The sequence below is a fragment of the Rhamphochromis longiceps genome, linkage group LG20, assembly GCF_057381845.1.
Source record: "Rhamphochromis longiceps isolate RC_006_pf linkage group LG20, R_longiceps_female_GT1.1, whole genome shotgun sequence".
Classification (NCBI taxonomy): domain Eukaryota; kingdom Metazoa; phylum Chordata; class Actinopteri; order Cichliformes; family Cichlidae; genus Rhamphochromis; species Rhamphochromis longiceps.
In genome coordinates, this window is record NC_140576.1 from 15,957,027 (window position 1) to 15,983,314 (window position 26,288).

The 26,288-nt window shown below is 40.7% G+C and overlaps 2 protein-coding genes and 1 long non-coding RNA gene across 3 annotated transcripts; all 3 read left to right on the top strand.

Moving 5' to 3' along the window:
- Positions 1-602: 602 nt before the first annotated feature.
- On the top strand, positions 603-5,547 carry LOC146645126 (uncharacterized). Its single transcript, XR_014909073.1, has 4 exons — positions 603-637; positions 767-2,811; positions 2,893-3,057; positions 3,236-5,547. It is a non-coding gene; the product is annotated as an uncharacterized LOC146645126 (long non-coding RNA).
- A 630-nt stretch (positions 5,548-6,177) lies between these two features.
- Positions 6,178-15,323, top strand: dpm1 (dolichyl-phosphate mannosyltransferase subunit 1, catalytic). The gene is made up of 9 exons (XM_085394805.1): positions 6,178-6,342; positions 6,557-6,656; positions 6,845-6,878; positions 6,966-7,042; positions 9,279-9,304; positions 10,373-10,468; positions 10,590-10,658; positions 10,811-10,925; positions 14,203-15,323. The coding sequence occupies exons 1-9, from the start codon at positions 6,212-6,214 to the stop codon at positions 14,305-14,307; spliced, it is 753 nt and encodes a 250-aa protein (XP_085250931.1). The 5' UTR covers positions 6,178-6,211; the 3' UTR covers positions 14,308-15,323.
- A 1,378-nt stretch (positions 15,324-16,701) lies between these two features.
- adnpb (activity-dependent neuroprotector homeobox b) lies at positions 16,702-25,886 on the top strand. The gene is made up of 4 exons (XM_085393921.1): positions 16,702-17,163; positions 20,258-20,374; positions 21,639-21,731; positions 21,902-25,886. Exons 2-4 carry the CDS (start codon positions 20,267-20,269, stop codon positions 24,854-24,856), a joined length of 3,156 nt encoding a protein of 1,051 aa, XP_085250047.1. The 5' UTR covers positions 16,702-17,163; positions 20,258-20,266; the 3' UTR covers positions 24,857-25,886.
- Positions 25,887-26,288: the final 402 nt, after the last annotated feature.

The following is a 26,288-nucleotide window of genomic DNA, read 5'->3' on the forward strand; positions in this document are numbered from 1 at the left end:
GCAAAATGTTGTCAAATTGCCTGCAGTAGTAGTCTCGGGCTGGGGGGCTGCAGTAATCCTAGCGTATTTGTCAAAATAAAGGGAGATCATTTGGACCGAAGTGGGGAAATTCTTGTTCCCTTCAAATACTTTGCACAACACTGCAGAAAATAAACTCTCGGTTACTGGTTGTAACAGGGCGGCCCTTAGCGGCTGGAAACACAGTGAGATGGACCAAGGCAAGTGTAGTGGAACCAAAAAACGCATTTATTTGCTATACAGCTCTCCTTACAACAATTAATTTGTTAAGCTTCTTCACAGCACAAAAATCCATCCTCTAATGACAACTGGCAGCCTTAAATATGTTCAGCTGTCACAGACTTAACCATTATTCCACTCTCAGGTAAATTCTTAAATCCCAACCTTCCATCACAGTATACAATATATCAATAAGAATAAATAAATACATTTTCACATTTACATATTAATAAATATTTCACACTTAATGTTACACCAAACCCAATATTATAAAAACCCAAGCACAAAAAGATTCACCACACTCTCTTTACCAATGGTCTCTCCCGGAACCTTTAAATGGTGTCTGGACCCCCAGGGAAACATTTGCCCAAACACCTTGAAAAGGACACAGGCAAGAAAGGTGAGTAATCATTATCTTACACTTATTTGCACCACTTTTATCCCTAGATTTCACACACACATTTGCATTAGTTTTCCTTACTGGTAAACCTTAATCACAATCTCGATCACCATTCTTCTCTCCTGACAGACAACCACCACATTCCTTGATGAGGAGCAGCTGTGCAGGATCTGAAATAAGGCTACCAACTGATTTTAAAATTCCCAATAAATAGTCAATAAATATTTAAACTTCTTGTGTGCAAATCCATGCTTAAAGTGCAATGCTAAATAAAGTGCTTGATAAGGTGCTTTTAATAAAGTGAAAGGTGTGCTCTAAAGTGCTATACAGATAATATAATATAAATAAATGCAGTAAGGGAGTCCTCTTCCTTAAACTGGTCTTACGTTTAAATAGTGAAAGTGCTGAAATATATATATTTAGAAATGTTCCTTTTGACTTTGTCATGTTATTTGATCATTATTGTTATTGCATTCATGTACAAGCAGGATATTGAAGCTGTAGTTCGGTTTTATTGTGGAATATTCTGCTTGCCTTGAATATTTAAATATTCAGCAGACTCGGCAACAATGCAGAAGAGCTGAAGGCCACTATCAGAGCAATCTGGGCTCTCATCACACCTGAGCAGTGCCACAGACTGATTCCATGCCACGCCTTATTGCTGTAGTAATTCAGGCAACAGGAGCCCCAACTAAGGCTACGTTCACATTGCAGGCGAAAGCGCATCAAATCCGATTTTTTTGACGCTATGCGACCCATATCCGATCATGGTATGAAAGTGTGAACGGTACAAATCCGATATTTTCAAATCCGATCTGGGTCACTTTTGTGGTATGTGGTACTGAATCCGATACATATCCAATGTTTCAGAAAGCGACTGCTGTTTGAACGGTCATGTCGCATTAAATCCGTCTTTTACGTCACTGACACAAGACAGACGCCAATTATCAGCGCCCGATAAGACATTGCGAAAGCTTCTTGGCCATCCGGTGAAACTGCTGGGAAGACAACGTTGGAGAAACGTTAACATTTTATTTGTACTGCATAATCTGCAGATTAAGACAGAAATCGGCAACTATCCTTTGAAGCACAGCTCCTCTCTAAAACAGCGATAAGGATAATTATTAGGTTATCTACATTATTATGTAAATAACAAAATAACTTAAAGCAAAAATTGGGGAAACGTGAAGTCCGAAGTCTTTATATTAACGGCCATCAGTCAAACAATATTGTTTGCTCTGGGTCTAAACAGAGCGCGTTGTGTGTGACGTCTTCTTTTGCGCATGCGGGCCGCTTTGAGCGTTCACACTAGAGCGCGTTTGCTGTCGCATTTTTTTTTGTAGTGTGAACGAGCAGACACAAAAAATCAGATTTGATCAAAAAATCGGAATTGAGCATTAAGACCTGCAGTGTAAACGTAGCCTACGTATTGAGTGCTGTACATGCTCATACTTTTCGTGTTCATACTTTTCAGTTGGCCAAGAGTTCAAAAAATCCTTTCTTTGTATTGGTCTTACGTAATATTCTAATTTTCTGAGATACTGGATTTGGCGTTTTCATTAGTTGTCAGTTATAATCATCAAAATTTTAAAAAATAAACACTTGAAATATATCCGTGTGGAATGAATGTATTCATTTTACAACTTTCACTTTTTGAATGGAATTAGTGCAGGTGTGGAGATATTTCTAGATATTCTGGAAGTGTAGTTTTTTCATTATTTGCTTTTGTGGTATAGTCCTATATTAGCTGTTAAATGGCATTTATTAATATGATTGGATTTGACTTTAAGGTTTGAATTATGGTATTTCAAAGCAGCAAAACATTGGATCCTGGTTAAGTTGTATTTGTTTGTCTGATTGTTGAATTGTTTCTGTATTATTTTGTGTATTTTTCTTATAAGATTCGCAAGGGAAATGGCAGGACCACTGGGTTGCTTCTCAGAAGAAGATAGTCATAATAATACTTGTTTTTGTTGTGGTATAAAACTGTATTGCCTGCTTACAGGGCCATCCTTTTTGTGAAGCAGATCGCTGATTCACATCAAGGTCCAGCGTGCTGCAACTTGTCATTTCAACTGCTACAGCAAATGAAGTCTTTTAAAAGTTAGTCGTTCTCCTGTACTTCAGAGAAGAAAACGAACACAGCAAGTACAAAAACCTTAACTCACCACTAGGTAAAGATCACCCTGAGTGGCTTTAACTTGCATTATTCAATATTACAATATTGACCAAATAAATATTATGTTTTATTGCAGCTTGAAAAACTAATGGCCTTGGCTACAAACCACTGCTGCTTTCTGGGAAGAAGAGCAAAAAAGGAGAAATCAGATGTGAAATATTAACCCCTGGCTGCAGACTTACAGCCTTTGTCAAGGAATCCCTTCAGAAGATGTGCTGATGTTATCAGTACTGTTGTGAAGGTAAGATTCAGATCCTGCATTTTTAAAGTTATGATTTATGTTTTTGGTGTAAAAATAAAAGTTTCTTATGTTTACCTGTTAGAAGACCATTTTAGTGTAAAACCAGAAATTAAATCATCAATTCTCCCGTTTTCACATAAGCCATCTTTAATGTCCTCTTCTCTGCCACTGTCACCAGAGTATCCAGCTTTATGCCAGCCACCTTGTTGATTAGTTTTTCCAGCCTGGATGAGTCCATCTTTGCTGTGCTGCTCCCCCAGCACACCACAGCATAGAATAGTACTCCAGCAACTGCCAACTGGTAAAACATCCTCAGGAGCTTCCTGCAGATGTTGAAAGACCTCAGTCTCCAGAGGAAGTACAGTCTGCTTTTTTTGCATGACCAGTCCAGTTTGTTGTCCACCCACAGCCCGAGGTATTGTACTAGTTGACCACCTCCATCTCCTCTCCCTCTATCTGAACTGGCAGTGGACCTGGTATGGACCTCCTAAAGTCCACAACCAGTGGTCTTTGAGGTGTTGAGTTGCAGGTGGTTTGTGGGACTCCATGTAACAAAATTCCTCAGAAGCCTCCTGTACTCCTCTACCTGAGCACCCTGTGGTGCTCCTGTGCTGCTGACCACAATGTCAGCCCTGATGTCCTTCAGCCTAATGTACTGTGGTCTGTTGGTGAGATTGTTGGCGATCCAAGCAACCTGGCAGGGGTCCACCTGCATCCTGTTCAGCTTTTCCTGGAGCAGACGGGGCCCTCAAAGGCACTCAGTCAAGAAACAGGATCCTGACCGTGCCTTTTCCCTTGTCCAGGCGTGAGCGGGCTGTGCTGCTTTCATCTCCTCTTTCACTTTGCTCCAGAAGGCCTCCTCCTTCATGTTGAGGACAGCTTTGACTTCCTGTGTTACCCACGGTTTTATTAGGATAACACCGTACCACCTTAGCAAGGGCGACTGCATCCACACAAAAGTTGACATAATAAGTATGACAGTGTGTCGCCGCCTCTGTCCTCACCATGTGGGATCAGAAGCACATCCCAGTCTGTGGTGTCATAGCAGTCTCTCAGAGCATCCTCCTTTTCTGGGGTCCATCTCCTAATGGAGCAGGTTGTGACAGGCTGCCTTTGGATGAGGAGTCCAAAGGCAATCTATCTATTGTATTGACATCATACCCTGCAGAATTAGAGACGAAGCAGCCGGGCTATGTAAAAAGCGTAAGGGGGCGTGTTCGCGGTCATGTCCAGAGACGCTCCACCACGAGTTACTACTGAGCAGACTCTGGCTCCAAAAGTGGAACATGGCAGCGCCCACAAGCGGGATATTTTGGCTTCATTTTCCCCCAATGGGAGGAAGTGCTGTCGCATCATTCATCTTTTTATACAGTAATTGGTTAGGACCAATCAGCCAAACAGCAATCTTCTCCTTAAGGAATTTCAAAAATATACAAAACAATATATATAACTTCATAAGTCGACAAAATAAAATCCAGAAAAATCATGTCGCTTTTCAGATTCATGATTCTTTCGGTTGCGTCATGAAGATGTTTTTTTCAAGTTCAAGTTTATACATTTAACCTTAGGTTGAGGTCTTTCATGTTTCTTTAACAAAAAAAATCCGTATTCAGAAATCTCTCTTCTATATGATGGTATGTGTGTGGAAATGTGTATGTGTGTCTGTGTGTGTACAACGGATCACACAGCAAGCATTTGTTTGGCCTGCTAATATGGCGCCTCAAGCAAAAATCCTGGCCACGCCCCATCCCTTAAGATCCCGCTCCAAAGTCCTGTTAACCTACAGATCTACAAAGAAGACGCTGCACTTTTAACTCTGAGGGAGATGGAGAATGAGCCCATTTCCAAAAAAAGTGGAGTGTGTTCCTTTAAGTACTATATTGTCAAAAACTAAAGTGTACACACATACACACACATACCATCGAATGGAAGACAGATTTCTGAATGAGGATTTTGTTTTTGTTAAAGAGACATGAAAGTGTACATAAACAGTTGTATCTTGTTTACTGTATCACTGACAGATAATTAATTTCAAAGTAAAGTTAATGCTACATTATAGTGAGATATTTTGTAATGTGAAATACTGTAAGCAAATGAATAAACAACCTCATTCTTGCTAGACCTTTGACTCAGATGTACATAAAACATTGTTACTTTTATTATTATTGTTATCATTATTATTATTTCACTAAATATATTTTAAATGATACTTTGATATACATTCTACTGTAAGGTTGTAAATGTATTTTCTTCGCCCTAAAATATCTTTTGAAATGTATTTTGGTCTGAAACTAATAAAGATCACACTAAAGTGATGGTTCATCATAGAAAGGAAGGCCTTCTCTGAATGAGACAAACTCAGAATCTGTGTCTTTCTTTTCTGGTTTAGAGACTTCAGGAACTTATTTTTTTCCATATATGATGATGATCATGATGAATGAATGCAGTACTGTAAGTGAAAGGCACTCTTGAGTTAAGAACACAGTATGGTATGTATTCCTCCCTCAGCTCCTTCCTCTCAGCTTGGCACCTATTCAGACACTCTTTGCACAGGAAGCTTTCTTTGACTAGGTAAAAGCTCTCTGAAATACTGACTGGTTTCTCAGTGGGTATCTTCTCAGCAATATTCCTGTCCATCTTGATACTCTCCAGCTACAAGTGGCAGCCGGGGCTGAATCTGTTATCAGAATGGCCAATGTGGCAGAGCTCCTTAATATATCTTAAGTCTATATACTGCAGAAATATACTAACCCTAAAGCTATAAAAACTATTGTTGTATGTGAAAAAAAAGAAGATCCTTCAATCACTTTAGTCTCTGGCTTAATTAGATAAACTCCCCCCCCCCCCCCCCCCTCTCTAGCGTATGTGTATTGTATGTTCTGGCTAATGCTTGTTTGTTTGTTTGTTTGTTTGTTTCTCGTACACAATTTCTGGAAGTACAAAACCTTTAATGCAATACTGTTTAATTTTACTTTGTATTGTATTTAAAGATTAAATAAAGATCTTTTAAAAAAAACTGCACGAGATTAACGTTGCGTTTTTTGACATTTAGGTTCACACTCCACACCAGTTGGTGGCGGTAATGCACCATTTTGCTGTTTGCTAACCACCTATAAATAATATAAGGAAGAAGGAGCACAAGCTCAACGTCGCCATGGCAAGCAGGAAAACTTCCCGGCCAAACCGAGACAGCGGGGACAAATACTCAGTACTATTACCCACCTACAACGAAAGAGAAAACCTGCCTTTAATAGTGTGGCTGCTTGTCAAGTATTTCGGGGAAAGGTGAGTTACTGGGAACTAGCAAAGGCTTTCCGCTTGTGCTAGCTAACGGTGGAAGTCAATGATGAGCTGTCACTAAAGTAGTGTCAGCTGCTCGGCTTCAATGGGTCAGTGTAAGATTCCAAGAATATAAGAGCTGTAAGGGTAATGTTAAGCTTACTTATTGCTGCCGTATTCTTATATTTCATTTGCCTTTTGTTTTTTTGTTTTTTTGCAGTGGGTTTAACTACGAGATAATTGTTATTGACGACGGAAGCCCAGATGGGACACTGGAGGTGGCAGAACAGCTTCAGAAAGTCTATGGGGAGGACAAGATCGTAAGTATTAAAGCCGTAAAGATAGATATGTTACTTTAAGAAGTACCAACAGTACATCACGAAAGTTAGATACATTTATGAAATAAGAGCGCATTTTATATGTCATAACGTTGTTTTGCTTGGGAACTATTTGCCATAGTATTTACTGTCCATGCCAAAGGATTTACTTAAACTATTTTGTGTTTCAGCTGCTACGACCAAGAGCAAAAAAATTAGGCCTAGGTAAGTATTAAACTATGTCAAAATGAGTGTGTAAGCTTTAGTACATTTTGTTATCTGCTCATAAGAATGTTTGTCTTGCTTTCAAAGGCACTGCCTACATTCACGGCATGAAGCATGCTTCTGGGAACTTCATCATCATAATGGATGCAGATCTTTCCCATCATGTGAGTGGAGCATGTTTCAGTCATACTGTCTGTGTTCTTCTTTTAATTGCTTGACGACAGTAAGTGGTAAAATTCTACATGTCTAACTTACAGTCTCAACATCAACTCTTAAGGTTATCTTTCTGATTAAGAGGTTAATCGTATATCAGCAGTTACTTCTTTTAGATCGGCTGACAATTCGTTACCATTCCCTAAAGCAGGGGTCTCAAACTCGCAGCCCGGGAGCCACTTGCGTCCAGAGATGGGCAGTAACGCGTTACTTGTAACGTGTTACTGGTACTTCTTACTTGTAACGGGTTACAGTAATCTGATTACTTTTTTCAAGTAACAAGTAAAGGGATTACTATTGCAAAAACGGTCATTAGATTACCGTTACTTTCCCGTAGGAACGCTTCATTACTGCGTTATTAAAACGGTGATTGTTTTGCAAGAATGTCTCATGACAGTGACGTAAGCGAGTGCGACGTTCGTGACAACAGCTGTGTGCAGATCAACAATGGATAACATCGAGTGCGGGAGAGAGTATGAGCATGCAGCGTTTAAAGCGTGGAAGTACTGACCTTACTTTAAGTTTGATTCCCTAAAAAGTGACAAAAACATTAGTGTCCATTGTGCATGGGAAGAAAACTTCTTTTTACAGCGAAAAAAGCCCCTAAACTTCCAAGCAAGCACTGAATGCGCTACCATGTAATGGGAAACTCACAGTGGAGATTCTTCCACTGAACGCTGCGGCACACCTGCACCAAGGCAAACCTCCGCCTAACCTACTCCTGCTTTACAGGTGAAAATGGAGCAAAAGGACCGCCAGTCTTTGACTTTATTTATTTTCTGCTGTGTTTTACTTGCATCTATTTGAAAGAATGAGTGTTAACACACAAAAAAAATTATTTTATGTGCTGGAATGTGCAGAAAATAGGTTTAAATATTAAACAAATTTCTTCCAATGTTGCATATAATTACATTTTTGCTTGATGCATAAAGTTAAAAGATTAAAACTAATAAAACAAGTTTTAAAAAGAGACTTTTCCATTTGATTACATTTTGTATGATGGATTATGTAGAAAAAGTTGAATTGGGCTGAAAGATCTATCGCTTTATCACCTATTCAGGTTCGTGTTTTTAAAAAGTAACTAAGTAATTAATTACTTTTGAAGATAAGTAATCAGTAAAGTAACGGGATTACCTTTTTGGGGGAAGTAATCAGTAGTTAGTTACTGAGTACTTTTTTCAAGTAACTTGACCAACACTGCTTGCGTCCCACGTCACCCCTATTTGCGGCCCCGTATATTGACGTGAAGAAATAGAATGCAGTTTGGCTCTTGAAGTTACTGTTTGTTGTTGAGTGTTAATATAATAAGTTTTTTAAAAAGCAAAAAACTATTGGGGCAATCGTGACTCCAGAGTTGGGAGTTCGCCTTGTAAGGTTGCCGGTTCGAGTCCCGGCTTGGACAGTCTTGGTTGTTGTGTCCTTGGGCAAGACACTTCACCCGTTGCCTACTGGTGGTGGTCAGAGGGCCCGGTGGCGCCAGTGTCCGGCAGCCTCGCCTCTGTCAGTGCGCCCCAGGGTGGCTGTGGCTACAATGTAGCTTGCCATCACCAGTGTGTGAATGTGTGTGTGAATGGGTGGATGACTGGTTGTGTAAAGCGCTTTGGGGTCCTTAGGGACTAGTAAAGCGCTATACAAATACAGGCCATTTACCATTTAATATGCAGACAACAAGAGCGAGTATAAACATGTTCAGGGATTGATTGACTGTGTTAGTTCAGTGAGAGAGTTATTTGTAAAGAAAACAATTTTCACCAGCACTGAAGAACTAATGTGTGAACTTATGTCTGCTTATTTGGTAGGTCAATGAAGGGCTAAAAAAATGTGTATTCACATTTGCAGTTTTGTCTTGTTACACAATATTTGAAATTTAAAAAACAAACAAACGAAACACTACATTTTCAGAAATATTTGTGGGTGTTTTCAGGTTTGTTTGTTATTGTACTACTTGAACACTAAAGTGGCCCTCCAATGAAATGACCGTACCAGCAGTGGCCCACAGCTCATTTAAGTTTGAGACCTGCCCTGAAGCCTAAAACGTCAATTGTTCTTACCTACAAACCAGCAAGATACCAGGTTACTGGTATACATTCTGCCATTTCTAATGTGCCTAAAATGTTATGTACAACATGTTCTCTGTCTGCTATTTCTTGTCAGCAATAATCTTAATGTTTTTCTTTTCCATTTCAGCCCAAGTTTATCCCAGAGTTTATTCAGTAAGTGTCTCTGAATTCCCATGTCCTATATTTTTATTTCTGTAGAGCCAGACTTACCTGGCTGGATTTTAGGGACCAATGCCAGTGGTGATTTACAGGGAATAAAGAAAGAATCTACAGTTGTGAAACGGGGGGGGGGGGGAAGGCTGGGATATGGTGGACTGAAAATCAGTGGCGACAGAACTGCAAACACTGTGATGAAATATGAGGAAACTTGGATTATTATTATTATTATTTTTTTTTTTTTTTTTAAATTCTAATCATCATCAACATATGAGAAGTCAAGGTAGCGCTTGAGTGTCTACAGACACCAGTGAATCTGTGCATGGCTGCATGTTGTTTTGTTTTTTTTTTTGTTTTTTTTAAGAATGCCAATGATTTTTAGGCTACATTTAAGGTGGTTACACCCAAATATTCACTTCTAAACTTCTCAGAATTGTACAAATTATGTTTTGGCACAACTCCAATAGGCACCAACAACACAAGCATGATGGAGAGGTTCAGCTGAATAACTGAAATCCATGTAGGTGTGATGTAGCAGTGAGCTGTGTGATGTAGCTGCAGCAGCTACAGCATTTTGAATTTCATCACAAATTCTGCTTTAGAGTAATGTGCGCGCTGCCTTTATGTGAAGCCAATGCTCATCTACATTCTTTCTAATGGCCAGCAGGGGGCAGTTCTTTTGGATGCAAAAAGACTTGCTTTTGTACTGGGTCATAGGAAACCAAGCCTCACTGTCTGCATGTTGTGTATGAAAAGAGTAAAGTGTTGGTTCAGGTAACATATGTTGATACATACAGCACAGTCACAGAATAGCAAACAAGTGTTAATGTTAGACATAACCTGAGTAAATAAAAAAATTAATTGTTTGTTGATCTGACGGATGTAGAGAGAAAAACTTTGCACAGCACTGTTTGTCTGTCATAGCTCAGTATCAGCCAAATATTTCAGCTAACAAATACTAAATCAGCTCCAAGAGATTAATATTTGTTCAGTACCTCTGCCTCGGATGACAGTTTTTAGTGTCTTTCCTTTATTTCAAATACCTTTTTGTTTCTGTTATGTCAGGAAGCAGAAGGAAGGCAATTACGACCTGGTTTCTGGTACTCGATACCGAGGGAACGGAGGGGTTTACGGCTGGGACCTTCGCAGGAAACTCATCAGGTCACTACGGGTTAACACTTTGTAATCAGTTTCCACTCACCTAATAGGCAAGAGGCTGACGTTTTATATTTCTTCATTTTTTTTTTTTTTTTTTTCTCCTCCCCTTCCTCCTCTTGTTCAGTCGGGGGGCCAACTTTTTGGCTCAGGTGTTGTTGAGACCTGGTGCTTCAGATCTCACAGGCAGCTTCAGGTAATTGGTGTTACTGTTGTGATGCTGTGAATTAAGTGCTACTGACTCTTACATTAGAGCTGTATTTTCTTTCACTACTGCTGTGTTTATTTTTATTTTTTTTTGTTATTGTTTATTTATTTTATTTATTTTCCTCCACTGACTGACTTCAGACTATACAAGAAAAAGGTGCTGGAGAGTCTTGTTGAGCAGTGTGTGTCCAAAGGCTACGTCTTTCAGATGGAAATGATCGTCCGAGCCAGACAACTCAACTACACAATCGGAGAGGTGAGGTTCGTTCTCTCTCTCTCTCTCTCTCTCTCTCTCTCTCTCTTTTTACTTTTTTTTTTTTTTTAATTTTTTAAATTTTTTTATTAATGTGTTTAATTTTCAGGTAGTTCAGTGTGAGAGAAATCATTTGTGTGTCATTCGTTCTCTTGTTTGTTTGTTTCTTTAAGTTGAGGATTAAAAATTGGGGATTAAAGAAAATGTGGGTTTTTTTTGTTATTCATGTCTTTTGAGTGCTTTTTTTCCTCTTGATTTTATGCTAATAGAAAAATGAAAGCCAAGAAAACGATTTGATTCTCATATTTAATCAGTCTGATTTGTGTGAGCAGGAAGCTGCTGACTTGTTTAAAGGAGTAATAAGTATCTCTTTTTTTTTTTTTTTTTTTTTTTTTTTTTTTTTTTTTTTTAATGATTTACAGTTTTTGGCTTGCTATTGGGAGCTTTAAAACTGCATTCTGCTTCATTACTCACTTTTAGAAGTGCTGTAATAAATTTTAAAACCAGTTTTTAGGGCAATTTCACAGCTTTGTCTGTGTCCAGACCACATAGCTTCAAAACCAATATGCGTATATGGGTCATATACACACAGAAATAGACTTCATAGCATGTTTGAGACGTGTGTGTGGTTTTTTTTTTTTTTTTTGGTTTTTTTTTTTTTTTTTTGTTTGTTTGTTTGTTTGTTTGGTTTTTTTTTTTTTAATATAGGATAGAGGAGCAATTTAAAAAAATAAAATAAAATCTGCATTAAATATCCTATTAGAGCAGGTGTAGCTTAAAAGCCACTACTCTTGCTAGAAGGTATACAGTGACATTTACGGGTTAGTCAGATGACAGTCGCTCTTTTTCTCTGGCTCGATGACTGTGGTACTCATGCTGAAAACACTGTGTCCTCACTGATTTGTTTTACTTATAATATGCTTTAATTGTGATAGAAAGTCTCTTTATTTTATTTATTTATTTTTAGTCTGTGCTTTTGTTGTTATGTACTTTTGGCTATTTATTATTTCCCTAGGGATTTTCACAGTGGATAGAAGTGCATGAGTTCTACAGCAGAGGGGTATACTATGAAACAAGTTCAACACAGCCAGCTTTCATTGTGTTAAGTAGTGTGAAAAAAATCTAAAACTGCTTTCAGCATGCTCACATAAAACGAGGTGTTTGACACGTCATGTGACTCTTCTGCTTACAAAGATCCCTTTGAATAACATTATTAGATGATGATGATGATGATAAATTGGTCATTTAAAATCTATAAAAACATAAGAGTGAAATGCAGCACTGTTGCAGATAATTTATGCTGTAGAAGTTATTAATCTTGGGATTTAGTGCACAGAGCAGTAAAATAAACATTTTAATTTAAGGGAATTATTTTAATGATGAGCGCGCTGTTTACTTCTGTTTTCTAGTAGCTGCAATTCCAGGAGTGTAAAATAGTTAGCAGTAGATCAGAATCAAATATAAAAACATTTAACTCCAAATTAATACATGCATTAATTCATTCCCATAACATGCACATAGGAAATGTGTTCTATATCCATAATAACTACTCTCAGCTCCTCCAATGTCACAAAGAGTCACTGCAGCTTGTAGCTCCGCAATATGTGATTCTGCAGTTTTCTTTCCTAACACAACGAGAGAGGGATTTGAGTCTTTTGTTCAGCCTTTTTCCTGTTGAACAAGTGTGTTAACTGCTACACTGTGAAATCACCCAAGCAGAGGATCCATATTGCACTTAAAACATGACGTGAATAATAGAATCTGTGAAAATTTCCGGCAGTTTTAAACCGAAACCCTGAACACAACTCGCTCCCAAGCAGGTTGTGTGTTCAGCATAAGTTACCATGGTGATTTAGCCAGGTAAAAAGAGATCCACTTTCACCCACAGAAACCTCAGACTTTAAGCTCCAGATAGCTCGCTAAGAACTTGATTTTCCCTCTTACTGCACTCTTGAGGGGTGTAATAACTTGTACACTCCTTGAGGCTGACTTTGTGCCTCCTTCTGGTATCAAACCCATGATGTCCACACTATGGAGTCACTTCCTGTAGTTTAGGTAAAGTTAAATATTATCTCAGTGTTCATGTACTGTAAATCCCAGACTACAGAGCGCAAATGATTAAAAGCCGCATGCTCTAATTTTAGAAAGAGAATCAATTTTGTACTTGTACAGGCCGCACCAGTTTTTAAGCCGTATGCTTATTACACGTGAGGATTTTTAACATTTAATTTAATCTGTAAGGTAACATAAACATGGTAACATAAACGTTATGGTAACATACAAAAATACATACTGCAAGTGCTTTTTTTTTTTTTTTTTTTTTTTTTTTTTTTTTCCTCGAACAGCGCCTGTAACAGTATACGTACGTATCAGTAACGCGCTAATTACGTTGCTTATGGGTTTTTTTTTTTTATGGAACAGTGCACATACAACATTACAAAAATGTATACCGTATATATACTACTTATCAATTTTATTGGTCTACTGTTATCAGGCAAAATGTTTTTGGCCGCATGGAAAAAAAAAAAAATGCATTAGCCGCACGTCAGTATAAGCCGCAGTGTTCACAGTGTGGGGGGGAAGTAGCGGCTTATGACCCAAAAACTACGGTAATTTCTTTTCTGAAAGCTTCATTTTTATTTCAGTTAAGATTTTTTTTATTTTAAATGCTTTTAGTTTTTGGTTCAGTTTTAGCCATCTATATTTACCATGTGCAGAGACAATTTGACACAGTTTCACATTTGTGAAGTTATTATTTTGTTATATTAAACATATAAAACAGGTCTAGGTCAAGTGTGTGTGTGTGTGTGTGTGTGTGTATATGTATGTGTGTGTGTGTGTGTGTGTGTGTGTGTGAAATATATATATATATATATATATATATATATATATATATATATATAAATAAAAAATCTTATACAGTTTTTATCTGTCTTGTATGAAAAGCATACAAGAGTGAAAACACATAAGATCCCTTGAAAAATTATATAATGAAACTTGTATGTTTTGTATACTTACTAAAAAAACTATATGAAAGTAATGAGAAAGTGGCCACTTTCATGAGTAAATCATATGTTTTTACTATTTCTCTTCCATATGGGCACCTACAGACAGTTTTCTAGATATGAATAAAGTCTGCTTTTTAAGCTAAAGGAAGTGTTCAGAATAAATTAAACTAATGTTAACTCTTCTCTTAACTAGTGAATCCTCTGATTTTTTTTATTTATTTTATTTATTTTTATTTTTTTCTTGTAAAACAAATCTGTTGTTCTTCCAACAGGTACCCATTTCCTTTGTGGACCGAGTTTATGGAGAGTCCAAACTAGGAGGGAATGAGATCGTATCGTACGCAAAGGGACTGCTCATGCTTTTTGCCACAACATGATCAGTTTGTAAAATCCACAGGCCTGTAGTCTTACTGTGTTTAATACAGTTCTATCAGAATTGTAATGAGGAAGGGGGGAAAAAAACTCCACTTGCCTGTGGTCAGACAGCAAATACCAAGGGAGACGTCTCTCCCTGTTAGGTGTAAATATAAAAGAAGTCCCTGTCAGTAGACCTTCAAGAATACAAAAGAAACATAGTGCTTTACATTCCCATCATCCTCTTTAATCAGTTTCTGGCAAAGCGTCTCATCACTCTGCATTAACAAGCTGTCACATGACTTAAAGTGCACACTGAAGTGCTCCACCTATGCTTGATTGTATAGAATTAAACTGTTTTTTTTATCACTGGCCTTGAGAGATTTTTTTTTTCCTTTTGGGATGCAGGCAGCTTCTCTTACTGATGTTCTTTAAGGAGTTTAAAGCCTGAAATAAACATGATTGTTTATTAATATTTTGGACACAGAACCTCTGAGATTTTTTAGTAAATTGGCTTTTTCCTGATAATTGTTGTAGTAGTGACTCTATACGGCCCTTATGGAAGTTTAACTCTGTCATTCTCAACAAATAAATATTTTTCTTCCCATTTCTTCATTGCATATTAGGGGGGAAAAAAGTTCCATTTGTAGATTGTTTACTGGTTTTCAGATTGCTGTAAATGCATTTAATCACAACACCATTAACCTTTTGGATTCCACTGTTATCACGCGAGTCTACTGACAAGTCTGCGTGTATTAGCAGAATGCTACCATTTAAAGAACAAAATGAGCTTCAGTGTAAGAAAAAGTCAAGGACATAAGTTGTTTCATTATGGAGAATGTCGCCAGTGCCCCCTGCAGGGCCCCCACTGAATTGCGACCAATTCCTGAACAACGGAGTTAACGGGAGGTGGAGTAACTACATCCAAACTTTTGGACCACCCTACAGTAACTCCGACCGTGTTCTCTTCAGAGGGTTAGGCTGATGAGGAGTTGATCAGTGATGGTGTTTGGCCACTGAGTAACCTTTTCCCTTGTGTTATTTAAATTTCAAGTAAAGGAATAATTTTGTTTTATTATTTTGTGTTGGTTTCTTTGTTTTACAAACATAACACTCATCATCCATATTTCCGTATACAGTTGGTCCTGTTAAAGAGGGACTATTAAAAAAAACCAAAACCTTTACCAAGTCTCTTCGAAAGTGTAGGCTTTTTTTTTATTAGTTAAAAACTCGAGTTGGGTTTCACATGCATAAAATCAAGAACTGTGTACACTGATCACAGCTCTGTGAGTGGTTCAATACTGTTGATCGCACATGTGGCTTTATTTTGAATCCGATATATAAAGAGAAGTAATTCTGGACTTCACTGATGTTTGAACCCCAGCTCTAAAACTACTTATTTAAACTGAAAACAGAAGCCAGATGTTGTGTCTCACCAGAGGCTTACCCAGACATATGGTAAGTAATAAGGTAATATGGTAAGGTTCATTGCTGGCCTTGAAACAGGAGTTTGGGGCATTCAATTATATCTCATAGTTCTCCCCCACTACGCTTTTACATACTGCTCCTGAGACTTTAATGGTCAAGCCTCTACAGCTCTGATATGCTACATGGTATAAATGTACTTTAACTGGAAGAACACATTATTATTATTGCGTCTGCCCCTTGAAAACTAGCTCATAATGAACAACCCATTCCACAGCCTCAGCCAGTCAGGAGACTGAACATCAACACTTGACATTAAATATCACATGCAAGGCTGGCAAGCAGCTGCTGTATTGCATTGCCCTCCACAGCAAACCTGAATACAATAGAGTGGCATGAGTGTGAGTGACAGCGATGATGGGGTGAAAAGGTAGGATGTGCAAAAATCCACCCGACCTGATGGAGAACTTTTGCCTCACTTTATCCATGTGAATGCAGTGACACTCTGGACGAGTGCTGATAACAGAACTATTCTTTGGAGCAGCCTTTCTCCTGGCACTGTACAGGAAAGTAGTCCCGGCCACTTCGGTAGGCTCGGGCAGCTATAGTACAGCGCCACCTAACGTTGCCTCAGTCGTTCATGGCACTCCAGCTGAGTGCTGAGGCACTGTGTTCATCCGTCCCTCCACAAGGGAGGGGATGGGGTGGGGGACGCCAGATGTAGCCAGAATGCGCGTGCGCACTACTCCGGTGGAAACCTACTCCGGTAGGACGCCCGCTATCGGTGAGTTCCCGCAAATACTGTGTTGGGTTGTTTACCCCACACAGTCAGACACCAACACCAAATGCCTGCCGCAGGGTCTGATAGACGACACGGGTTTTCCTTTGAACATACATTTGGTTAATTGGTTAAGTTGATTGACAGACCAATCAAGAGTTTCTAATGAGCCGGCCTCGCGAGGTTCTCACAATTTATGCTAATCAAGTCGATGTCACTTCCGCCCCTTTTATTTGCGCCATTTTGGATAGGGCAGTTTCTAGGCTGAATGTGTATTGTCTGTCAGAGAAGAGAATGGGCAAAGCGTTATCGGCTAACAGGCACTCGTAGGTAGAGTTAAATGCGATTTATTTGAACGAGTAGTTGTTCCTCAAAAACAAGGCATGTGCCCACCCTCACCACTCCAGGGAATGGAGCTTTTAATTGTCTAATGAAGCTGCAAGGCTTTTCGCTCCCGTTGGCCGACCGGAGGGAAGAGGATAGCCCTTGTCGGCGAGGGACAGTCGGGTTTGGAGGATAGACTCGCGTTCGGTCGACTCGTTCTTCTGGCGAAGCAAGCTGTCACCTTAAAGGATATTGGCGGAGATATCCGAGCAAGTGAAAGTGTCTCTACATCGCCTCAGCCATCCTGAGGTGACACATTTCACTGAGACGGGAGCGCTGGATGTGAACGCAGGTAAACTTGTCTTAGTGTTCGGCGTTACCCTGAGGGAGTGAGAGTTTGCTGTTAGCCGTAGCTACCTGCGCTGATGCGGTGGGTGGCGATGAACTACAGCTAAGGTAACTTGGCTGTCGATATTCTGTTACTCCCTGTAAGGGGCGCAAGCTCAAGTTGAATTACTTGTCCAGTAGGTTTGTTTATAGCAGCCAACAAAAACTAAATGCAGATAGGTGCTGTTTGTGGTTAAATAAGGGCACAGAAGGTGGAACTATTATTATTGTTATTATTTCAGCAAGTGTTGTTAGTGCGAGTTTGGCTAGCCTAGCATGCTAACTTAGCGCGGTGTGTCCCCATTCTTTGTCAGTGACAGCATCTCCCTGCCAAATCGATTTGGATTTTGCCAGATGTTTATCACTGACACCAGCGTGGACCCAGCGCACGATTTATTTGTCTCCGTCGCTCATGACGCCGGGCTTGCTGGTCTTTGATGCGAAGAAGGCTCCTGGTGTCGAAAGTGTAGCTGTATTACTGGACACAGAGTTGTCTTCAACCCGGTATAGGCTGTGCATTTTACTTGTCTACAGCCGTACCCGAGATCATGCGGGTTTGCATTTGAAGCCTCAGAGATGATTAAAGCGTGATCAGAGGTCAGCCAGGTGAGAAGAGGGTTGTGATGCACTAGTAACGCTGAGAGGATGGCTGTCACTTGACTGGGACAAGAGTCAGGTTATGATCAGGAAATATCAGCCTCATATACATCTGTAATAGCAAGTGCTGCAGGCAAGCATCAAGTTCAATGATACAACTGTGCATTGAAAGCTTGAAAGCATCTCAAACTTTTTCTGGTGTCAGAGTGGACATGGATGTCACCAGAAGCTTCTGCCCTCATCCCTACATTGAATGTAGAAGTGTAAACAGCAGTTGGGAGACAGGTTTTTGTGTCCTGGTGAAGGACTGAGTGAGGAATTCTGTGGTTGAAGGCTTGAAGGCCTCCTGTTTTCTTCTTTTTTTTTTTTTTACACCACCATGATTGGGTAGGGGGGCCTTTTTCTTCTCCCTGATCTGAGAAAAGCAGAGAGCTGCCTCCTATTGCCTTTCCTTCCTTTCCTCTTCCTTCTCTCCCTCCCTTCCCTCCTACTCAGCCTCTCCTGTTTCTTTCTTTTTTTTTGTTGCTCCTTTTCTTACCCCCTTCACTTCTATCCATCGCCCACTCTCTCACCCTCTTCCATTTTCTCTCTCCCCTTTCAGCCTCTTCCCCGCCTTTCCTCACCCTCCCCTCTGAGCCTGTCTGTCCAACCTCCCTGCCTCCCCATCCCTTCCCCCTCTCCACTTCCGTCGCTCACTCTGTCCTCTCTGCTTTCCTATCATCTCTCTCCTCACACTCCTTCTACCCTCACTCACTCCCCCACCCTGCCTCTCACTCTCCCTCCTCCTTCTCCCTGCTCCCTCACCCACCACCACCTCATCCTCTCACACTCGCCCTCCCCCTTCCCTGATTTCTCTCGCTCCTTCTGTCCCTCCCCTTCCTCCCTTTCTACCCCCACCCCCCACTCCCCTTCTCCCACTGCAGACATATTGTAGAGGCTGCTGCTGACTCAATAGGAGGCGCCATTCTGTGATGGTATTGCGAGGCAGGGAGGAGAAAAAAGGGGGCAGGCAGAATATAGGGAGGCTTACATAATGGAATTCCTCTCTAGCGCCATCTACAAGTAATGGGCGGAAGCAGGATAGAGACACATAGAGGGGAAGTGGGCAGGGGTGTGTGAGGTTTGCATTCCCTTTTGCTCAGTTCCCACTGTAAGACCAATGTGAGGCAAGTAGAACTGTGGGGCTGCTGGGCGGATTGACAGAAAGGTCTCCTCACTGGACCAACAGATGGTAGAATCCACAGCCCCACTCAACTTGCGTTTTCTAGAAGGGGAAATAAGCTGAGGTGTTCACAGGAATTGTTTGGGAGTGTACTGTTTATTGTCGCTGAGCTGCCTTCATGCTGTTGTACATCAGTGACCTTTGACCTCAGTAGTTTGGAGCTTTGATTTGAGTAGATGCATCAGACTGTTTGGTAAATACATTAACAACACTTGTGTCCTTTGGCTGCCTCACTTTATTGATAAGTGATATTGATAATAACAGCTGGGAGGATCTGTGTGCTTCTGTCTTTGCATTAGCAATGACACTTCTAACTCGTTGAGCTCTGGCTCGCCTTGTGTAAGTTGTATCCTGGCATCCATGTGCATTCTTGTGCAAATGAATGAGATAAAGCAGGAACCCTGTTATGAAAAATCCCACAACTCGATGTCATTAGCTCTGCAGGGTAACATTTACATTTTGTTATTCTGGGGTCTGAAAAGGTTTTCTGGAAACATGTTTGCATCACCCTATTAACCTCTGTGAGAGAATAAAAGCTTTGCTGCTAGCTATTTCTGACAGAACTTGGTGGCATGTGTCAACGTAGAGAAAGCCCAAGTGTGAGTTATGAAAAAAAAAAAAAATCATTACAGCCGAATTCCATTTACCTGCTCCAGTTGTGTGGTTCTTGTATTGTTTGCCCTGGCCTACTGGGGTATTTTAATAAAGCAGAGCTATTGCTCAGAGTATTGCTAACACCTCATGTGTTTTCTGCCCTGTCAAGATGAGTGTCCTCTGTGGAAACTGCCTTTGTAATTAAGACAGGGGTTAGTCTTAACTGAGTGACGAACATGCAGAAATTCCACAGGAAAAGTGAATCTTTTTAAGGACACAGGTTTAGTTGGGTCATTGAATTGTAGTGTCTTGCAGATGAGTCCATATAGTCACAATAAATCATATGAACATCTGCACAAAACTTTGCAGTCACAACTCGTTACCATGTCTCAGTAAAGTGATAATAAAGTCAAAATACAAAAAAAGACATTACTTTAACAGTTGAAAGCTGTGTTCTTCGTGTCTGAAAAGAAGTTTTGAACCCACAATCTTTTTTTAGGATTTATGAAAGGCAGGTTACATCACGTAAACTGTGCATTTCAGCTAACTGTTTATTCCCTGACCTTTGGCTTCAGTTACCAGACACCTGTCCAAAATCTGCCCTGCACCTGTTGATAGCATGGATGTGTTTGTGTTTTCTGTTCAGGCAGGCAGAATGTTCCAGCTCCCCGTCAATAACCTGGGCAGTCTGCGGAAAGCAAGGAAAAATGTCAAAAAGGTCCTCGGAGACATTGGCCTGGAGTTCTGTAGAGATCACCTAGAGGTGAGTGTGCAGGCTTTGGTGTTTTTTTACAGTTACGCATGCAGCATCTATGTAGATAATTTCTTGAAGTATTAACTGGATTCTTAAAATAGTATTTGAAATATTATGATGGTAAGATTAGTTTACTCATTTTTTTTGACATGTCATTTCATTTAGGAGAAAGATGATCCTCGTCATTAAAAAAACAGTGCAGTGGTCAGAAAAACATCTCAAACTCCACATGCCTCAGTCAGTATGTTAAAGTTCATAACACTACAACTAGGAAACGATTGAGAAAGCTATGAGAAAGTCTCTTCTCTCTAAAGCAAATGCCTCACAACAGCTGTCTAGCACGGTGGTGGAGGGTTGATGATTTTGGCTTTTTTGCAACAATAGGACGTGGGCATCTTTAAGTCCCTTAGTCAGCCTTCAACTCCTCAATATACACCAACGTATTCTAGAGTCAAATCTGAGGCCTTCTGTCCAACTGTTAAAGCTAGGCAAAAACTGTGTCTTGATTCCTAGCAGATCAGGAAATCTACAGCAGAATGACTTAAAAATAATAGAATCAAGGTTCTGCAATGGCCCACTCAAAGTCTCGAGCTTAACCCAGTTTGAAATGCAGCAGTGTGACTTTTAAGAGAGCTGTGCATAAATGAATACCCACTAACTTCAGTGAATTGAAGCAACAGTGTAAAGAAGGGTGGGCGAAATTCTTCTACAAATATGTAAAGGAATGAAAAAGTCACAATGAAAACAATAAATAAAAGTGTGTGCAAACGATATCAAAAGCATCACCAACTGAGTTCTTTAGACACAGTTTGCAGTTACGTCACTAACTGCTGCATGCAGCTTGTAAGTTTAGGTGTAGGAAGCATAAAAAAACCTGCAAACTGTTGACCCTTGATTTTTTGTTTACTTTGTTTGTTAGTTCCCCCTCTAGCTACTGATGCAATACTGAGCAAGCTTTTTTCAGTCTGTACTGGACTAATATTGGGTCCAAATATCTGATTGGTAGATGATGATGATGACGATGAGAGACCTTAAAGTAAGTGTTTTTCAGATAACTGTAAAAGGGTGCAGTCACAGGTGTGAGTTACTTCAAATAAAATGGAAAACTCAAATCCTTCATCTAGTTAGTGTCTGATTGACATGCAAGAAGGCAAAAATAACTTCTCCATATATACGTATCTGTTTCATTCTTTGTCTTGTGACAGTTTCAAGTATTGTTCTGCTGAGTGATTGAATCTTTTCACTTATTTATGTTAAATTCTTTGTTTGCTAGGACTATAAAGACTTCACTCCTCCTGAGGTGTATATAAAGCACACTAGCTGGGAGGATGTCTGTATGTGGGAACCATCGCATACCAAAGCCCAGGTGTGTGACATGTAATCACAACTTCTTTTGCACATATTGTAATATATTACTGTGATATTTTTTTTTCCTCCATTTTAAACACATGTATAATATATAATTATAATGATTTGTTTAAATCACAAAAACAACCTTTTTTTTTTTTTTTGGTCTCCTACCATCTCTCTCTCCAGGACTACCGCTCAAAACCTTTCTGCTGTTCTGGCTGCCTCTTCTCATCCAAGTACTTCTCTGCGTACAAAAGCCATTTCCGCAATGTACACAGCGAGGACTTTGAAAACAACATTCTGCTCAACTGCCCCTACTGCACTTACAATGGCAACAAAAAGACTCTGGAAACACACATTAAACTTTTCCACATGCCCAATAACACTGTGCGGCAGGGCCCCGGTGGTATGGCGGGAGCTGGTGGGATCATGATGAAGGACGGGCTGCTGAAGAGAAGCGGGGACAGTGTGGAACAGGCGGTGTACTACTGCAAAAAGTGCACCTACAGGGACCCTTTGTACAATGTAGTGCGAAAGCACATCTATCGGGAACACTTTCAGCAGGTGGCCCAGCCCTACATTGTGAAACCAGGAGACAAGGCTAATGCTCACAACGGTGGCACAGACGGTACTAACACGAACAACGTGAGCAGCAACCAGATTCACTGCAAGAAGTGTCTGTTTGTTCCACGGACCTATGAGGCACTAGTCCAACATGTCATTGAGGACCACGAGAGGATTGGTTACCAGGTCACTGCAATGATTGGACACACCAGCGTGATCGTCCCCCGTCCCAAACCCATCATCATGATGCCCCCAAAAACCCAAGGAGACAAAACCATCATTGGGATGGGCCCTAAAGGTGCAGTAATGGCTTCTACCAGGTCTCCTAGCTCACAGCAGCTGGGTCGACTTGTCATGGCATCAAAGACTGGTTTCAACTCTCAGAGTCTTCTGTCGGGATTGAAACACGATGCTATCGGATTAAAGGCTGGTACCACGCAGCCGTTCTCTATTGGCAGCCAGCAAGTTCGAGTTACTTTGCCTGGTAACGCCCAGGTTTCTGTGCCACAGCAGTCACACGCAGCAAAGCAGCTTATTTCTGGTGGCAGCCTACGGAGCCCAGTTATGCTCGGTGCTTCTTCCTCACTCAAATCAAACCCTCTTGGTTCACGTGTTCAAGCAGCAGCTACTACTGTAGCCTCTGTTACGGCTAAGAAAGGTGGCTCATCTGTCCTTGGCACATCCTATACCCAGAAGTGGAAAATCTGCACCATCTGCAATGAGCTCTTCCCGGAGAATGTATACAGTTCTCATTTTGAGAAGGAGCACAAAGCAGAGAAGGTGCCTGCTGTGGCCAACTACATCATGAAAATTCACAATTTCACCAGCAAGTGTCTGTACTGTAACCGCTATCTCCCCAGTGACACATTGTTAAACCACATGTTGATCCACGGTCTGTCTTGTCCACACTGCCGTGCAACCTTCAATGACGTTGAGAAGATGGTGGCCCACATGCGGCTGTCGCACCCAGATGAGAGAGTTGGCCCACGCACAGATTCTCCTCTGACTTTTGACCTCACTTTGCAGCAGGGTAATCCCAAAAACGTTCAGTTGATTGTTACTACATACAACATGAGAGATGCCCCTGAGGAGTCAGTGGCATTTCATGCTCAAAATAGCTCCTCTGTATCATCAGCCTTGTCTGCCTCGCTAATATCAGGTAAGAGGTTAATGCCTCAGCACCCACCCAAAACACCTTCAGGGGCTGCTGACAGTGTACCAGCAAAGATTGCCCCACAGGCATCTGTACCATACAAGAGGGATGTGGGCAAGACTTTATGTCCTCTTTGCTTCTCTATCCTTAAGGGCCCAATCTCAGACTCACTGGCCCACCATCTGAGAGAGAGGCATCAGGTCATACAAACAGTTCACCCAGTAGAAAAGAAACTGACTTACAAGTGTATTCACTGCTTGGGAGTTTATACAAGTAACATGACTGCCTCCACCATCACACTACATTTGGTGCACTGTCGAGGTGTAGGGAAGTCCCAGAATGGGCAAGATAGCCGGGCAGCCCATTCTTCTCGGGTCAGTCCGGCTCAGAGCAGTGCCCTCAAACGGGCCAGCTTTGATAGCTCTGAGGCTAGTGCACCAAAACGAAGGAGGCCAGGACCGCCTGGGGAAAGGGCCCACCCCAGGGATATCAATGGTCCGTCTGGATTTGTAGAAAACCCGGATGAACCTGTAGTCCTGGCACTTGACCCCAAAGGACACGAAAACCTGTCATACGAATCCAAGAAGGCATTTCTAACGCAGTATTTCAGTCGAGCACCATATCCTACACAAAGGGAGGTGGAGAAGCTGGCAGCCAGCCTGTGGCTGTGGAAGTCTGACATTGCCAGCCACTTTGTCAACACAAGGAGGAAGTGCGTACAGGAATGTGAAACCCAGGGCGCCAGCGTGTTGCTTGGGTTCAGTATGCATGAGCTCAGCAAAGTTAGCCACGAGCTGGCATTCGGTCAGGATGGCGTGTGCGAGGGCAGACGTGGCAAACGGCGGACATCTAGGATGCATATGGGACTATCGGAGCAGGCTCTGCAGAGACACAGGGAGCTTATAGCTGCTAATGGTGGCATAACTCCACTACCAAAAAGAAAGCCAGCTGCGAATGTGGAAGATACTAAAGCAAATCCCAACAGTGCCAGCAAAGACCAACCCAAGACAATCAACAGCACCTTACCACAGAAAATGCCTCTAGACCTCTCCGAACCTATAGCTATCGACTCTGACAGTGAGGAGGAAGAGCAGCAGGAGGATAACAAGGAAGCAGAGGGAGAGGTACATCTCCATGGTAACCAGCAGCTTACTGGAGCTAAGGAAAGAATGGAGCCAAGGACAAGGGCCAAGATTGTTTCAGATCTAGATGATCTCTCAGACGACGACGATGATGATGACGATGAGGATGACGACGATGAAGACGAAGGGGCGCACGTCGAGAATGGTTTTGGACCCACAGAGGGCTCAGGAAGACAGAGTGCTAAAGCAAGAGACACTCTACCCATCATCATTCCCAAGTTTGTCCCATCATCAGCAAGAAGCAGGAGAGACGCAGCCCAGCTGGGCAAGCAGCAGGTGTGACTGATAAAAAATCAAAAGACTCGCACACTCAAGAGAGGCACTTAAGATTTGATCGCCTCGCCTGAACTGAAGGACACTGCACAGCAACACTAGGCATCTGTGAAGGAGGGAGCGACAAGGAAACTCAAACACAAGCCATCCAATGACTTCTAAGGGCAGCAGCTAGGACTCATGTAAAGATTTGTGAACAAAGTTTAAATGTTGTTTTTTTTTTTTTTGTTTGTTTTGTTTTCCCCCCAGAGCAGGGGAGGGAAGGTGTAAAGATACTGACGTTACACCAAACAAAGTTTTTTGCCTTCTATATACTTTAGTACTTTGGGGTGGAGTCCTAACGGTGATGTAGCCATTGAGCTTGGCTTAAAATACTGAGATGTTTTGAGGTCAGGCTTTGAAGCTGACCAACTAATCCATCATTTTTCATGTAGTTCTCCTCACATAGGTAGTGTAAATTTGTACAGTCTTTTAGACATGTTTGGACACATGATGCTGTACATGTACTCTTAAATATTTGGTATTACCTGTGTGTAAGGTAGCCTCATATGTTCTACATTGGTATGCTTAACATACAATAGGTGTTGCTTTGGTGGCTGGTATTTTCTGGTATGTTTATTTTTTAACCAAAACTAGTTTCTTTGCAAAATAATATATCTATAAATAAACGAACAGTTTTTTTGTTTGGATTTTAGATATTATTTTAATTTTTAATGAATTCTTTTGTGGAATGATAGTGGAAAGCAGCATTTCAGCCACTTTTTGCAGCCTCTTGCTCCTTATCCCTGACTGTACTGTACTTGCCTTCTATTTTCACAATTTTCACTCGATGTTTTGCTCCCCCTTCAAGACTGGACAGTAATCAGCAAATTGACATACACAATAGTGAAAGCATTTTTTTTCCAAAAAAGATATTGTGTTTTATATGTGTTCTTTGAATTGTGTGTATTTGTTTTCATTTTCCACTTTAGCATTTATGAACAATAAAGTGCTGTAATTGTGCTTCTCAGACAGTCAAAGCGACACTGGTTTCTTTTTTCACATACTCGAGACTTTGAAGCTTTGAATGCATTTCTTCTTAAAAGGGATTTATTAAGCTTTATTTTCTGCCATATAATCTGACTGATGTAGAATTTTTAAGACCGATACCAGTATTTGTTACCAGTGGATATATGATTTTTCTTTAAGACAAATAATGTATCAAGTCTTACTGCATTGCATTTGTGTTATTTAGGAGTCCTTACCAAGGACTTGTGGCAAGAAGGATTGATTGTTGTGTTCCAAATATGTGTTACCAATGGAGAATTTGCTGAATGCCCTCTGCTGGACAAATTATGCAGTCACTAATAACATGGGTGAAGGGTGTTTCTCCCATCTTTATTTTTTAATTTTTTAATTCTTATTTATTGGTCAATTTAAAATTTCCAATAATGACACACTG

Excerpts from the sequence above, each read along its gene's own strand:
- dpm1 (XM_085394805.1), top strand. The coding sequence starts at position 6,212 with ATGGCAAGCAGGAAAACTTCCCGGCCAAACCGAGACAGCGGGGACAAA. Across the intron at positions 6,657-6,844 it reads TCTATGGGGAGGACAAGATC|CTGCTACGACCAAGAGCAAA; the intron begins GTAAGTATTAAA and ends TTTGTGTTTCAG. Across the intron at positions 6,879-6,965 it reads AGCAAAAAAATTAGGCCTAG|GCACTGCCTACATTCACGGC; the intron begins GTAAGTATTAAA and ends TTGCTTTCAAAG.
- adnpb (XM_085393921.1), top strand. The coding sequence starts at position 20,267 with ATGTTCCAGCTCCCCGTCAATAACCTGGGCAGTCTGCGGAAAGCAAGG. Across the intron at positions 20,375-21,638 it reads TCTGTAGAGATCACCTAGAG|GACTATAAAGACTTCACTCC; the intron begins GTGAGTGTGCAG and ends TTTGTTTGCTAG. Across the intron at positions 21,732-21,901 it reads CATCGCATACCAAAGCCCAG|GACTACCGCTCAAAACCTTT; the intron begins GTGTGTGACATG and ends CTCTCTCTCCAG.